Source organism: Chlorocebus sabaeus, chromosome 9, assembly GCF_047675955.1.
Source record: "Chlorocebus sabaeus isolate Y175 chromosome 9, mChlSab1.0.hap1, whole genome shotgun sequence".
NCBI lineage: Eukaryota > Metazoa > Chordata > Mammalia > Primates > Cercopithecidae > Chlorocebus > Chlorocebus sabaeus.
In genome coordinates this window covers 33,122,591-33,138,528 of record NC_132912.1, presented here as the reverse complement: position 1 = coordinate 33,138,528, position 15,938 = coordinate 33,122,591, and the positions used below count along the sequence as shown (strand labels likewise).

At 47.3% G+C, this 15,938-nt stretch overlaps 1 protein-coding gene across 20 annotated transcripts in view; it reads right to left on the bottom strand.

The window, feature by feature from the left end:
- The window catches only part of PARD3 (par-3 family cell polarity regulator), a 714,326-nt gene extending 701,531 nt beyond the window's left edge, over positions 1-12,795 (bottom strand). For 17 of the 20 annotated variants that reach the window (XM_037986591.2, XM_037986601.2, XM_037986605.2 and 14 more), the window contains exon 1: positions 12,333-12,795. In XM_037986591.2, coding sequence (XP_037842519.1) covers positions 12,333-12,452 — 120 coding nt within the window. In that variant the 5' untranslated portion in view covers positions 12,453-12,795. Of the gene's footprint in view, positions 1-11,492; positions 11,633-12,332 lie in introns of those variants that run through there. The other 3 variants (XM_008002785.3, XM_008002786.3, XM_037986597.2) reach the window with 2 other exon arrangements.
- Between the last annotated feature and the right edge of the window lie 3,143 nt (positions 12,796-15,938).

Genomic DNA, 15,938 nt, shown 5'->3' with positions numbered 1-15,938 from the left:
TATGTAATTTCCTTTGAAGTAGCAGTGTTGCAGCTGCAATTATTTTAGGAAGTAACAAGTAGAAAGTCCTACACCGCTAAGACAGCTAGACAAACACAATTCTCCTTGGCCTGTAAAAGAATCACCTTAAACTGCTAGGTGATCTTTAGATCTTCATTGTTAGCTAAATGATGCATACATACTAACACTGGAATTTCTAAAGCACTTTTAGAAAAATAAAAAAAGCCCTTTAACAGATAACCTGGAAAAACAACACTTGTTATCATAAATAAGAATCAAGCTGATTTTGTGAAATAGCCATTAAAATTTTGCCTAATCTATGTTTGAAACTAGAAGAGAAAGAAAAAGATCTAATACTGACAGAATCTATTACATGACGGGGCATTGTCTACAGTGAATCACTTAATCTCCATGACACCCTACAAAGATGACAATCCCAAATTACAGACAGGAAAACAGACTTACAGAGCTTGTATTATGTGTCAAAGTTTTGGTCTGGGGGGCCCAAACCAAAACCTGGAAAAGCTCTTCCATTATGGACATATTTGGAGCATCCAAATCAATGTCACTGGGATTTTATTTCTTAAATTGCAGAAGGAGGTTTTGTTGGTGACTTTTTTTTAAAGGGAGATAGTTTTGCCACATGATTTCCCACATGTAGTGAAGTTCTAATGAGGACGACATAAAACAATTTAGAAAAACTTATTCTAGTGAGCCTTAATCACTGGCAAACACTCCTGGTAAAAACAAAGGGACAGTACAGCTAACAAGTAGTCCACCTGGCCTCCCTACAATACCTTTTCACGTTCTCTCTTTGAACCCAGACAACAACCCCGTAAGGCAGGTGGTATCAAAAGGCAGGACTCCTGACCAAGCACGGTGACTCAGGCCTGCAATCCCAGTACTTTGGGAAGCTGAGGCGGGTGGATCACTTGAGGTCAGGAGTTTGAGACCAGTCTGGCCAACAAGGTAAAACCCCATCTCTACTAAAAATGCAAAAAAAAAGAAAAGAAAAGAAATTAGCTGGGTGCGGTGGTGCATGCCTGTAATCCCAGCTATTTGGGAGGCTGAAATGAGAGAATCAGTTGAACCCAGGAGGTGGAGGCTGCAGTGAGCCGAGATCACCCCACTGCTCTCCAGCCTGGGCAACAGAGTGAGACTCGGTCTCAAAAAAAAAAAAAAAATAGAAGGCAGGAATCCCGTGCTGACAAAGGTACTGCTCTTAACTCTCCATAAACGTCTGGGAGAGATTCCTTTTCAGAATCCTGATCCATGGTGTGTCGCTCTGATGTTTTTGCCTCCTAGAAGCAAAATACTCACCACCAAACTTTCCACTTTCAGCTAATGGTGTTTTTGCAAACACCTGTGTGAGTCATAAAATGTAGAAGATAAAACTGACCCCACCATGGAAAGTTCAGGAGTCGGCCAGGCACAGTGGCTCACGCCTGTCATCCCAGCACTTTGGGAGGCCGAGGCGGGCAGATCACGTTAGGTCAGGAGTTCAAGACTCCATCAAGACCAGCCTGGCGAACATGGTGAAACCCCATCTCTACTAAAAATACAAAAATTTAGCCAGGCGGGGTGGCAGAAACCTGTAAGCCCAGCTACTTGGGAGGCTGATGTTGTAGAATTGCTTGAACCCAGGAGGCAGAGCTTGCAGTCAGCCAAGATCACGTCACTGTACTCCAGCCTGGGTGACAGAGTGAGACTCCATCTCAGAAAAACAAAAAATAAAAACAAAAAATAATAATAAAGTTCAGGAGTTTATTAGTATTGCAAGTTTCCCTGGAAAAAATATTCCTGATAGGATGTGTCTTCATAATTTAAAATATACTTATTTCATATTCCTCAACAGTACAACTGCTAAAATGCCACCACCTTCCAGATGCAGTAAAAAATAGTTATCAATCCAAATGATGCACTTAGAGATCTACTTGATCTGTTTTTGTTTTTTTGAGATGGAGTCTTGCTCGATCGCCGAGGCTGGAGTGCAGTGGCACAATCTCAGCTCACTGCAACCTCTGCCTCCCGGGTTCAAGCGATTCTCACTACTCAGACTGCCAAGTTGCTGGCATTACAGGCGCCTGCCATCACACTCAGCTAAATGTTTTTGTATTTTTAGTAGAGACGGGGTTTCGCCATGTTGGACACGCTGGTCTTGAACTCCTGGTCTCAAGTGATCTGCCCGCCTTGGCCTCCCAAAGTGCTGGGAGTACAGGCACGGGCCACTGCACCCGGCCAAGATCAACCTGATTTGTCTAGATTTTTTTTCCAGATCTCTAACAAAATGGTAAAGGTACCAAATCCTGTGTTCAACATTAATGAATTTAGTGATTAGTTATATGTTGTGTGTACTCCTCCTTCTGCAGGTACTGGTCTGTAATAAAATAAATTCAAGTTTAGAGTATAACTCTGCTGGGCAGGAATCTGGCTAACCATTATTCACATACGGCTTTGCACACCGGGTTTCAGCATTATAAATGACACATTTTAAATGCATTTGTGTGATATATTCCCTGAAAAGTTGTTTTCTTTTTTCCTTTGTCCCTCAGACTTCTAAAGAGTTTATTTTTTAATTTTGGACTTAACATTGGACTTGGAGAAGAAAATTAAAACACAGACAGAAAAACTTTTTTCCAAATTGTATTGTCTACGTAAAAGAAATTGAACAAAAAAACCTAGTCTCATATATACCACCTACACAAAAACAACACTCCTTTATTTGTGTGTTTTTAATATTAATACGCATATTTTGATTGGTTAGCAATTTTAGGTTTTTGAGACATATATCAAGTTGTTTTCTTACGTGCTGAAGAAGGAAACACTGATTTTTAGTGCAGTCTATCTCAAAGAGGCTTTTTCAAACATATAAACACCATAATATAGATTAGTTTTCTAATCAAAAAGGGAAAGGCCGGGCGCGATAGCTCACACCTGTAATCCCAGCACTTTTCGAGGTCGAGGCAGGCGGATCATGAGGTTAGGAGTTTCAGACCAGCCTGGCCAACATGGTGAAACCCCAACTCTACTAAAAATACAAAAAATCAGCCAGGTGTGTTGGCAGGTGCCTGTAAACCCAGCTACTCAGGAGGCTGAGACATGAGAATCGCTTGAATCAAGGAGGCAAAGGTTGCACTGAGCCGAGACTGTGCCACTGCACTCCAACCTGGGCAACAGAGTGAGACTCCATCTCAAAAAAAAGAAGGGAAAAGCCAGACACTAGAAAAATATACATCTGAGTTCCAAAAACTTAAATCTTACAGTGTCTGAATAGTTAAAAACACCAAGATTGGGAAAATGTTGACTGTCATCTCTAAAATGACTTAAATTTATGCCACCATAAAACATCAACCCCAGAAATACACACGTATGTGCACAAATATGTATATTGTACAGTTCGTATCATGAAATATCATACCTCTATAATTCACAAGGGGAATTGTCTTAGTCACTTCTGAGCATGATGTGATTTACATTAAAAGATACTTATCTTGAGACAATAAGAAATTCTGAAAGACACCCTAGACAAAAATTTTTTTTTTTTCTGTTAGAGACAGAGTCTCACTGTGTCACCCAAGCTGGAGTGCAGTGACACCACCATAGTTCACTGCAATCTTAAACTCCTGAGCTCAAGCAATCCTCCCACATCAGCCTCCTGAGCAACTGGGACTAAAGATGCACACAACCATACCTGGCAATTTTTTTTGTTTTGTTTTTTTTTGACACAAATCTCCCCATCGCCCAGGCTGGAGTGCAGTGTCGTGATCTCGGCTCACTACAACCTCTGCCTCACAGGTTCAAGTGATTCTCTTGCCTCAGCCTCCCGAGTAGCTGTGATTATAGACGTGCACCGCCATGCCCAGCTATTTTTTGTACTCTTAGGAGAGATGGGATTTCACCACTTTGCCCAGGCTGGTCTCAAACTCCTGACCTTGTGATCCGCCCACCTCAGCCTCCCAAAGTGCTGGGTTTACAGGCGTGAGCCACCACACCTGGCCTATGCCTGGCTAATTTTTTAAAAAAGAGACGTGGTCTCACTATGTAGCACAGGCTGGGTCTTGAACTCCTGGCCTCAAGCAATCCTCCCACCTCAGCTTCCCAAAGCACTGGGATTACAGGCATAAGCCTTCTCACCCAGCCATCCCTAGGCAAAATTTACCTTAACTCTCAAAAGCATCCATTTGACCTGGAGAGCAAGCCCCGTCATTTCAAAGTTGGGGGCGTGGGGGGATAGGCAAAATACTCAATTCACAGCATGGGTGGGAGGAGTAAGAGGTCCTGGACCCTGTATAACCCTCTGAAAAGCTACTGCACATCACTTATGGTGCTATGAGCACCAACACTAACCATGCAGAGCAGGAGTGCCTGCACAGCTCAGGGAACTGGCAGTGGGAGTCCAGCCCCGCACCTCTGAATATGAGAACATGGGGAAACAGAGGCTCACAGAGCTTGTAAGATTTGCCAAAGCTCAAAACTTCTGGGAGCCAAAGCCAAATGCTGGAAAGGCTGATCCATTACGTGCATACTTGGGGAATTCTCAACCTCCAATGCACAAAGGTGCTGGCGAGCTGGGCAGAAAGGAGTCCCTGGCTGAAGAACAATTGGTGAAGCCCTTAGAGGGGTAAGGGTTAGCATAGAGAGACCAAGGGACCTGAAGGCTCAGCAGCCAGGGGCTTACCAGACAATAAACAGGACACACTGCACAGGTCTGAGAAAGCAGTATCTGTATGGAAAACTAAAAACAGCCAGTTTTCATTTGAAGTGTTTTGAGCATCTCTGATACACATATATATGTCATTTTATGAAATGCTCAGAACTATAAAATACCTAAAAATGGAGCATTGTTCATAGTGGCTTATAGAGCCTATTTTTCTAACATCTTTATTGACATATAATCACATAACCAAAAAATCCATCCATTGAAAGTATACACTTGAATAGAATTGTGCAATCATCACCATGATCTTAGAATATTTTCATCATCCCAAAAAGAAACCTCATACCCATTCACAGTCTTCATTACCCCAAATTCCCAGTCCTAGTGAGACACCACTCTGCTGTCTCTACAGAGCTACCCACTCTGGTCATTTTATAGGAACAGAATTATACAATATGTGGGCTTGCTGCTAACTGATGTGCAGTTTTTGTATAGACACACATTTTCATTTCTCTTGTGTGTTTGTGTGTGTATATATATATTAAGAGTATACATAAAATAGATACAGAAGAGAGTACAGAGAGTACACACAAAATACACTCTGTTTAAGTGAAAAATAAATAAATACTTGATATTTAAAGTCACTTGGATGTGGAGCTTGAAATCTTATTTGCAGGGACCAATACGAGTTGATGGAGAAGAAAAGGAATACACAAAAGTAACATTTAAATGGCAAAAACCATGGAAAAGATAGCAGGCCAGCTGCAAGAAGGCACAGACCTACACAGGAAAGTTATTTTAATTTATTTACTAAAATTTTTACTTGTTTACTAAATAAGTTAAAACAAAGTTATTTTTACTTATTTGCTAAAATTTAGGCCAGGCATGGTGGCTCATGCCTGTAATCCCGGCACTCTAGGGGACCAAGGCAGGTGGATAGCTTAAGCTTAGGTGTTTGATATCAGCCTAGCCAACATGGAGAAATGCTATCTCTACAAAAACTACAAAAATCAGCCAGGCATGGTGGCACACAACTGTAGTCCCAGCTACTTGGGGGGCTAAAGCAGGAGGATCATTTGAGCCTGGGAGGTAGAGGCTGCAGTGAGCAGAGATCACGCACTTCACTCCAGCATGGGTGACAAAGTAAGACCCAGAAGGAGAAGGTAGGGGAGGGGAGGAGAGGGGAGGAGAGGGGAGGGGAGGGGAGGGGAGGGGAGAAGGAAAGAAGGAAGGAAGGAACTTTTAAATCATGACTAAAAGACAAAATCAGTCACCTTTCTACTTTATCCACTGAACTCAGCACTTATTTTGATAAAGATTTGTTTTTGTACAGAAAAGGTACCCAAAACAGGTAAAACTGTACGCATTTACTGATGTCCAGCTCTACTGCCATTGACCTTGGTCCCAGCCAGGAATGCTGAGCGAGTGGCCAAGCAGGATGAAAGCATGCTGTGTGGGCTTAGCATGCCATCTCCCCGGATGGAAAATTACCTATAGAAAGCACCTTCTGGCCCAATCTTACATGTTTATTTCTATTGAAAAAAGTACAGAGGGTTCTAATCATCTACAGAGAGCTCAACATCACCAACTTGCACCCAACTCTGTGGGGAGGTAGAACCTCCCAGGACAGATGGAGGATCAGTCTGTGGGTTTGCATCCAAGTGAGACTTTAAATACTCCCTCCACAACCAATTCATCCATGTCTACCATAAGCCAAGAAGCGCTTCACATCCGCCAGATTCTCTCTGAGAATCTCAGATCCTAAACATTCCTACTTAGTCCTGGCACTCAGCCAAGCATCTCAACTGACGGAATCAGAGGCGCCAGACCAAGCATAGGTGTGTTCCAGGGCCAGATTCTCACACAGCCCTGGCCACCTGCCTTGAACCTCGCCCAACGCGAACCCCAGGAGGGTCCTCTGCTTGATCTGAAAAACAAACTGAACTCCCTCAAGACAGCTGATACAAAAGAATAACTTCTAGGTACTCCAAACCTCACTAAATCTTAGTTTCCATTACAAGCTGTTTGTGCAGTATGTTAAACACACCAAACCTTAAAGTCCTTTAAATCCCCAAGTGCTGATGATAGTCCTCTCAGCGGAAGTGTATTTTTTGTGTGAGACCAGTTTAACACGTTGATTCTCAACTTTGTATTTACTCAACATTCTGACTGCAATGTGACAGACATGGGCTATTCACTAAGACTGAAGCTCAGCGACCCGCTTCAAGCATTTCACCCGGAGGGAGGAGGGGCACACGGATACACTTGAAAACCACACAGCACAGCCCAAGCATCTGAGTCGGTGTAGAAGCTACACCCAGGACGTCCCCAGGAGAGGCAGCAGGCAGGGAGAAAGATCCTCTAGCAGCTTGGGACGGACAGCCAGCCTCCCAGAGACGGCTGGTATGGGCTGAGACTCACGAATGAGTGCAAGGAGGGAGCAAACGTTCCAGGCAGAAGAAACAGAAAATGCCAGAACAGAGGCAGCGAAGTGTCTGTGAGTCTCGGGGGTGGAGCGGCTGCAGAGGGAGTGGCTGGGAGGCAAAAGGGGTCCCTACAGGGACAGGCTGTGCTCAGAAGGCAGGACTTGGAGAATGCGGGACAAAGGCGCTTCAGCACCAGAGGACAATGTGACTTGAATTCTAGAAAGATCAGCCTTTCAAAAATGTTTGGTTTCTTTTTCCTCTTTGAGAAGGCAGAAAATGTTAAAAATAATAATAAAGCTGCTTTCATTTCACTATTTTTATGCTCGCCTCTATTTTCTTTCAATCTCTGCAACAGTACAACTATTTTCCTAAAAGTTTCAATACGCTTGTAAATGAATAACATGCAGTCATACACATTTTCACAGAAAAATTCCATACCAACCACAAGATTTTTCATAAAAACCATGACTGTCATTATGTTACTAATCAATAGTCTCCCGCCACTAAAAAAGCACATTTTCAAAAGTTTCTGTCTATGGACTCAACTTTTTAAAAAACACAGGTCAAGCATCCCTAATTGAAAAATCCAAAATCCAAATACTCCAAAATCTGAAACTTTTTGAGCACCCACATGACGCCACAACTGGAAAATTCCACATATAAGTACTTAACACAGACTTCAAGCACAAAAAGACTGCATAAAATTACCTTCAGGCTATGTGTATAAAGGTACATAGGAAACATACATAAATTCTAACAATACATTAGACTTGGGTTCCATCTTCAACCTATCTCATTAGATATACAAAAATATCCCAAAGTCCAGAAAAATCCAAAACACTTCTGTGGTCCCAAGTATTTTGGATAAGGGATGCTCAACCTGTAATAACAACAGGTTGCCATTAAATCACTAAAGTGATGTGCTTGGGGACAGAAGCCAGAGGCCCCAATAATCAACCTGTAATCAAGCCAACACCCGCAGCTTTTACTTCCTCAGCCCAAACACACATGCAACACACAATTTTGTTCTCCTGATTGTGGTGCTGCACATCATTCAATCTAACATTCTTACCCATCCTTCAGTGAAATTACATGCTGCCTTTTTCAGTAAAGGGGAAAAATCCAAGCAGCAATAGTAGGACACTTGGGAAAGTTCCCAGGGTGTAAAACTGCTTGGTGGATAAAACATATTGGTGATTCCATTCATCTTTACGGAGCAGCTAGTATGGGCCGAGCTCAGGACTTCAGAGTTTCCCTCTCATCATCCTGTTCAATACTTACATTAACCCTGCCAGGGAATATTCCACTTGAGATAATGGGGCTCTATAGGGTTGGTGTACCCAAGGTTAAATGACTTGTAAACCTAGGTCACCAAACCCGATCCAAAGCTCCCCTGCAGGCTGAGAGGAGGGCTATAAGGGAGGTGGAAGCAGACGGCAAAGGGGTTCCAGCACCTCCTCGCCCTCACTTTTGTCCTTCACTCTCTCCTTCCCCTTTTGGTCACTCAGCAACATTTATTTAGACTGAAATGCTAAGAAATTATCCATACAAACCTCAGTTGCTCAGGTCATCCTCCTAGAACTACTTGTCACCCTGACTCTTAGCTAAACGTCACAGTCCTTCCTACTGCACGAAGTCCCAGGGTCTTGCCCTGGCATTCAGTCCTCCTCAGTTTGATCCTGACCCCCTGGGCTGAATGCCTGAATTGCCTTTGTCCATGCTGCCTTCCTGGAATGCCCTCCCTTTCACTGCTCAGAATCGTAGCAGACATTCTGCAGATTCACACACCTAGACCCCAACTGCAGACCTACAGATCCAGAGCCCATCTACCCCTGCAGGCAGGTGCCTTACCCAGTTAGCAAGCACTGCCTATATCAAGGTCAGCCTTCCCACCAACCAAGCCCAGTTCAAATCCTAGTGACTAAATGAGACTCCCACGCACACCCCATAATGATAGCACCCACCTCCAAAATTCAGAAGCGATTACTGACTGTATCACACTGGTGCCAATAATGCTACCACCTACTGTTATTTACACTGCTATATATTCTTCCTGTCTCCTAGATTATACTTTTTTTTGAAAAGTGCACGAATTCAATCTTATATTTTTTTCATACAGCATGACTTTTTATACACAGCAGCCCTTCAACCAACCCCACACTTAGCGCTGCAGCTCAGCACCGTAATCACGGGTATCAGGTCGCAAGCACAGAAGAACAGATGCAGACACAGTCCATCCTCCCATCCTACACCCCCATGAGAATGGTCCATGTAACGTTGGTTCCCAATGTCTAGCACCGCACTGTCCTCAGCAAGGCTCCTAATGCAGATGGGTGGATGAGGATGAAGAGCTATTCCCACTCATCAGTGATCACAATCACAAAAACATCTTTCATGAAAGGAAAAAAGAAATGTCACACATGACTAAGTGTAAGCCTTCAAATATCTACTCACTGAGGACATGTCTAGTATTAAATCATGACATTTCACTATCCAGAAAAATTGATTTGTGTAACCTGAAGAGAAAACAGCCCAGATGCAATGCCAGAAAATTAGCCCCACCACACCAGAAAATGTTTACTGCAGAGAAAGTCTTGGTGATTTGAGAGTTGGGATCTTTCTCTTTTCCTATTTTTGGCTTGGTTGGTTATTATACAAAGCCATAAACATGATCTGCCCACATTTTTCCCCACCAGATGGGAGTTCATCACACCACATGTCACCTAGCAACCTAAACACCACTCCACAACTATCCAGCCACCCAATTCTTCATACAGAATTTCTCTTGTTCTATTAGGCAATACCGGTAAGGAACAGAGAATAAAAGTTAAAACAGTGTTAAATACATATCACTTCCTCATCACTTAATATAGAATGGGAAAAGTAGTAAGAAAGACTGAAAATTAATCTCAATCATTGTCTAGCAATTTCAGAATAAAAACGAGAAAAAGGAGACCTAGAAGACACTCAAGCTCTGGCAACATGAGGGTCAACAGTCTTGGGATCCAATGATTGAACGTGGTATACTGCAAAGCCCCCGTTAAAATTCACCTACTGAACTCTAAGTTGTACTTAAAGAGCATGTAAGTGTTGGAACCCCTGACCCATCTCTGACCCTCCCTCTCATCTCCAACTCCCATGTCACTATCACCCTCCCTTCCTTCAGCTCACAGGCCCCCTTTTCTCTTTGTGACACCTTTCCAGACACCCGTAAGAAAACTGCACTCCCTTTTCTATGCCCTGTGAAACAACCGCTGCTAATTGTTAATAACAAGGACCAAGTCTGTGACCAAGGCCCTGCGCTTTAGCCACCCAGCATCCCAGAGGCCCCTCTTCTCCCCATGTCACCACCAGCCCCTTCACCTGAAGGACTGCGCAGCCTCTTGCTCAGCCTCTCACAGCCAGTGGGTCCCCTAGATGTCCAGCACCCAGAACAGTGCTGTGGACACAGTCAAAGCTTCAAAATTTCTGTGGAATGAACGCCTCAAACAACATTTGAACTACTGTCAAATAGGCAGTTCAACCTATGTCTGTTTTGTGCACGATGAAACATGGGACACAGTAGGTAAAACAATTTTAATCACATAAAATTAATAAAGTGAAAGAAAATGTCGATCACTCTCTCCCTATTCAGGAGCCTAGACATACTGCAGAGTGCATATTACTTTATTTCTCTTTCCTTGCACAAAGTATTTTGTTGGTTTCCAGAGTGCCTGAACAATTTGAGTACTCTTTCGGAACACTTAAAGCATAAACTGTCACACATAAACAACACTTAAAAAAGGTAAATGCCCATTGAGATGGTTTTCTTTCCCTTTGTCAGCTTTGCAAGATAAACAGGTGCCCAATTCCCACTAATTTTATTTGATTTTCAATAAAAGAGTTCAACCAACTGTAAGGAACATAACAGAGCTATTAAAGCCAATGTCTTCCATCCTTGTGCCGGGTTCCTAAACGTCCCCAAAAATTATCTTTAAAAGCCCAAATTTATGCTATTTTTTTCCAGTGTATACTAAAAGCAAAACAGCAGTCTAAAAAGCTTTTTATTTTTAATTTCTGAGAGAACTGAAGAGGCCACCGGAGTACCCTGTGTACGCTAAATAGGGCTGACCAAGCCACTTTCCAACGTCATCTGCAGCCCCCAAGCCCACAGGGGCCAGGCCACTGTCGGGAACAAATGGGAAATACTGCACCGAAGTGAATGCACTCCCCACCAAAGAGGACTCTACTACAAAGGAAATATCCCCGGGTGCTTGGGAGAAACTTCAGCGTGGGCTGTTGTCAAACACAGACACAGTCGGTAAAACAATTTAACAAAATGCTTTTTCACTTCTGACACATAGTAGAGGAATGCTGTGAAGTAGAGACAATGTTATCACTACAGCAAGAAAAAGGGAAATCCACTCAACTCTGAAGTCAGGCCCGGCTCCGCAGCCCAGCCTCATGGAAGCAGCCCAGGATAGGTAGGAGCTGAGGTCCTCGCAGGAAAACTTTTCTTTCCGCGACCATTTCAAGGTTGTGCTTTCCAGAGCCCAGCAAGGGGGATCAGCTCAGTAAATGCCCGCAAGCGAGTGCTGAGTGCCAGCGGTGGCCCTCCCGGGAACGCCTCCCCGATCCCAAGCCGGCTACTCCCCAAACCCTGCAGCCCCCGGACGCGCGCCCCGGCCCGCCCCTGCCCGCGAGGGACGTGGAGGAAAAGACCCCCCGCCGCGGTCCCGCCCCCGCCCGAGGAAGGGAGAGGAGACAGAAGGCTCGCAGCCCGCCTCCGTCGGGAGGGCAGTCACGAAACTCTCCTCACACCAAAAAAGTTCCCAGTCCCCGGCCTGTGCCCGCGGGGCCTGGGAGCCGGGAGAGGCCTAGGGCTGGATTTCCCGGCCCGCGCCCCTGCGCGCCGGCTCGGGGCTTGGCTGGCTCTACAGACTCCGGGGAAGCGCCCAGGGCCAGCCTGTGCGCCGCTGCCCGGCTCGCCCCGCGCTCCTGAGGCCGGAGTTCCCGGGGAGGGGGGGATGGGGAAGGGGAGGGCGGGGGCCGCGGGACCCGGCTGGGTGCCCCCGAGGCTGCGCCCCGGTCAGCGCTGAGAACTTTGGCGCCCGCAGCCCGGGGCGGGGGGCGCCCGCGAGGCCGGCCCGGCCGCACTTTCCCTTTCCCCGCCTCCCTGCGCCTCTCCTCCCCCTTCCAGGAAGCGCCATATTGATCCCGGCGCCGTCCCCGCCGCCGCCCCCTCCCCGCCCGCGCCCCCGGCCCCTCACCTTGGCGATGGCCTTCCGGTAGCGGGTCACCGCCTGCTGGATGAGGCTGAAAACTTTCATGTGGCCGTCCCCGCACGGCACGACCACCCGGGTCCGTCCGAAGCACACGGTCACTTTCATGCCGCCGCCGCCGGCGGGCGGGCCCGCGCCCCTCGCCGAGCGCAGCCGGAGCAGCCGGGGCCGGGGCCGGGACCAGGGACGCTGGGCGCGGAGGAGCCGCGGGGGACTCGGACGCGCGGGCGGCTAGGGGCGAGGGCAGGCGGCGGCGACGCCGGGGGGCCGCTCAGCTCGCATGCCCGGTCCGGCCCGGCCACCCTCGCCTCGCCCGGGGCTCGCCTCGCCTCTCCCCGCCGCGGCGCCCGCAGCCTCCGGCCACCTGTTCGGCGTCTCGGCGCGCTCGCCGGCTGCGGCCCGGGGCTGTGTGGCGCTGGCGCTCGCTCGGGGCCGCTGGGGGAGGGGACGGCGCGAGGGGAGGGGAGGGGGAGGAGCAGGGCCGGGCACACAACACCGCGCACATGCGGCAGGGGGAGGCGCGGCCGGCTACCCGCGCGGGGCGGAGCGCAAGACCGCAGCCCGCGCCCCCGCCACCGCCCTCCCGGGCCGGCCTCCCTCCGTCCCTCCCTCCCTCCCTCCGGAGGCTCGGGACCCCTGGTCCTACCGCCAACCCGGGCAGGCGGCCATCTGCCCCCACCAACCGTGGGCCAGGCGCCCCCCAGCCCCCTTCACCCCGCCCGCCCAGCACCCTGCAGGGCTGCGCTCGCCCCTCCTCGGGGACGCCCCTTCCACGCCTCCAGAGGTCTCCACGGAGCCCCCCCCTTCCCTTTCCTTTGTCACTTTTAATCCCCTTCCTTGGACTGGAGGGTTTCGGGTGCAGGCGCTCCCGGGGAAGGCAGTTTTTGCTCAGCGCGGCGAGTCCCCTCCTCATCGCCCCGGAGGCTCCAGCCCGAGCCTCTCTGCCCTCGGGGACTCGAGCCTGCGGCTTGCTCCGCTGGGTTTCTGCCCTGCCCGCTCCCTAGCTCGGCTGCAGGGTCGGGCAGCGGCAATTCTGCCTGAAACGCAAGAATTAATAGTCTGCTCTAGGGAGGCAGTGGGGAAGCTGTGAGCGACCAGGCGTTTTACAGAGGTCACTGTTTACCTTGAAGTTTCCGGTTGACCCTCCGCGGACCCACCCACTTAAATAGATTAGACCTTAAACATCGCAATTCTGATACATTTATTTCTTTCAAGTTCTGCAGCATAAGCAATCCTAACGCGAATCCGTGAACAGCCTATTCTGACGCCGCGGAGAAATCTCACGCGGGAATCCCCACGGTGTGCCCGCGCTTAACGCAGACGCCTGAACCCCGAGGAAGGCTCCGACTCCGACATGCGGGCTTGAGAAGTTCTGAAGGAACGTGATCCGAGTTAGGGAACGTAACTGAAGCTCATTTTGTCTTAGTTATGGACTATGATTCCTTAATAAACGTATGTCATTGTGTTTAAAGAACGACAAATGTCAGCAAAGAGTGGTCCCTGTCCCAAGCCCGTTCCAGATTATGTGAAATTCTTTTTTGCCAGTTATTTCCAAGGGACGTGAAAGCAATCAAGCTGCCCTGGGTTGGCGCAGAACTTGAGCACTTAGAGCTGGAAGAGCTGGCGATTGACCATCCATCCCACTCCACCTCCAATCTTAAAACAAGGAAACAAGACACGAGGTTCGTCCGCTTGCCACACTCCCTGCGCTTTGCAGCACCACAGCTGCCCCAGCATAGTGCAGTTTCTCCTAGGAAACATTGCCCTTCCTCTCCTCTCCCAGCCCTGGACCACCACTTTCCACCACCTGTCCCAGCAAATCAGTGCAGTGGTGCTAGCCCCATCTTACTCCAGGACATTGACCAAGGGCCAAAGTCACTTGCCCAAGGCGGCAGAGAAAGCTCAAGGCAGACCCAGAAATAGTCTAGGTTTCCCTCCTTCCACTCAGTCATGGGAAAGGCTCCTCCTACTGCTGTTTGGCTGCAGCACTAGACATTTCTACCCACTAATTAAGTTTCTGACAACGATGACAACTGTTGCTGTGGGCTTTTTGCTTCTTACATAGATACTTGGATCCACAACAACAATTACTGATAATTATAGGTGTTGTTTCTGTTTTTATGCATTGGAGGAGTATACTACTAGTTTAGAATGTGTACTAGTTTATTTTATTTTGTTTTGTTTTAATTTATTTATGTATTTTTATTTTATTTATTTATTTTGAGACCAAGTCTCGCTCTGTTGCCCAGACTGGGAGTCTGAGGCAGCAGTGAGCTAAGATTGTGGCAGTGATCTTGGCTCACTGCAACCTCCGCCTTCTGGGTTCAAACGGTTCTCCTGTCTCCGCCTACCAAGTAACTGGGATTATAGGTGCCCTCCACCACGCGCAGCTAATTTTTGTATTTTCAGTAGAGACAAGTTCTCACCGTGCTGGCCAGGCTGGTAGATCCGCCCACCTCAGCCTCCCAAAGTGCTGAGATTACAGCGCAAGCCACTGCGTGGCAGAGAGTGTATACTAGTTTACATGCTATACTAGTTCAGAGGGGTATACTAGCTTGAGTATAATAAATTAGAGTGGGGCTTTCTCAAAATAATTCTAATCGAAAGTCATTTTTCAGTAATAACCAGAGTACATAGGACATCATACAGATCTAGATTCAGATCCATATTCGGCCATTTACTAGTGCCTTAGACACAACTCTCACTCTTCCTCCAGCCTGTCTTATTAGCTGAAAAGTAGAGAAGTAGAGCTTATTATATCCATATCCATCTCATAGATCTCATAGATTATGAGTCAGTCTTTCTTTCTTTTTTTCTTTTTTTCTTTTTTTTTTTTTTTTTTTTTTTTTTTTTTTGAGATACAGTCTTACTCTGTTGTCCGGGCTGAAGGGCAGTGGCACAATCTTAGCTCACTGCTGCCTCAGACTCCCAGACTCAAGCAATCCTTCCTCAGCCTGGAGAGCAGCTAAGACTACAGACAAATACCACTATGCCCAGCTAATTATTAAATTGTTTGTAGAGATAAGGGCTCACTATGTGGCCCAGGCTGGTCTTGAACTCCTGTCCTCAAGCGATTCTTCTGCTTCAGCCTGCCATAGTGCTGGGATTACAGGTGTGAGCTACAGCACCCAGTCAAGTTATGAACATTAAATAAAATAATGTGTCTGGAAACAGTATGGCCAGGCACAGTGGCTCACGCCTGTAATCCCACCACTTTGGGAGGCCGAGGTGGGCAGATCACCTGAGGTCGGGAGTTTAAGACCAGCCTAACCAACATGGAGAAACTCCATCTCTACTAAAAATACAAAATTAGCCAGGCATGGTGGCACATGCCTGTAATCCCAGCCACTCGGGAGGCTGAGGCAGGAGAATCACTTGAACCCGGGAGGTGGAGGTTGTAGTGAGCGACATGGCGCCATTGCACTTCAGCCTGGGCAACAAGAGCAAAACTCCGTCACAAAAGAAAATAAAAAAAACAAAACAGTACATGCTGCCACACTGCCACATGGGAATGTATAGCATAGTACGGTGCAGTTACCGTAAAGAAGGCAGAGGGTAACAAAGTCCAGGACAGGATAGCAAATGATGACAGTG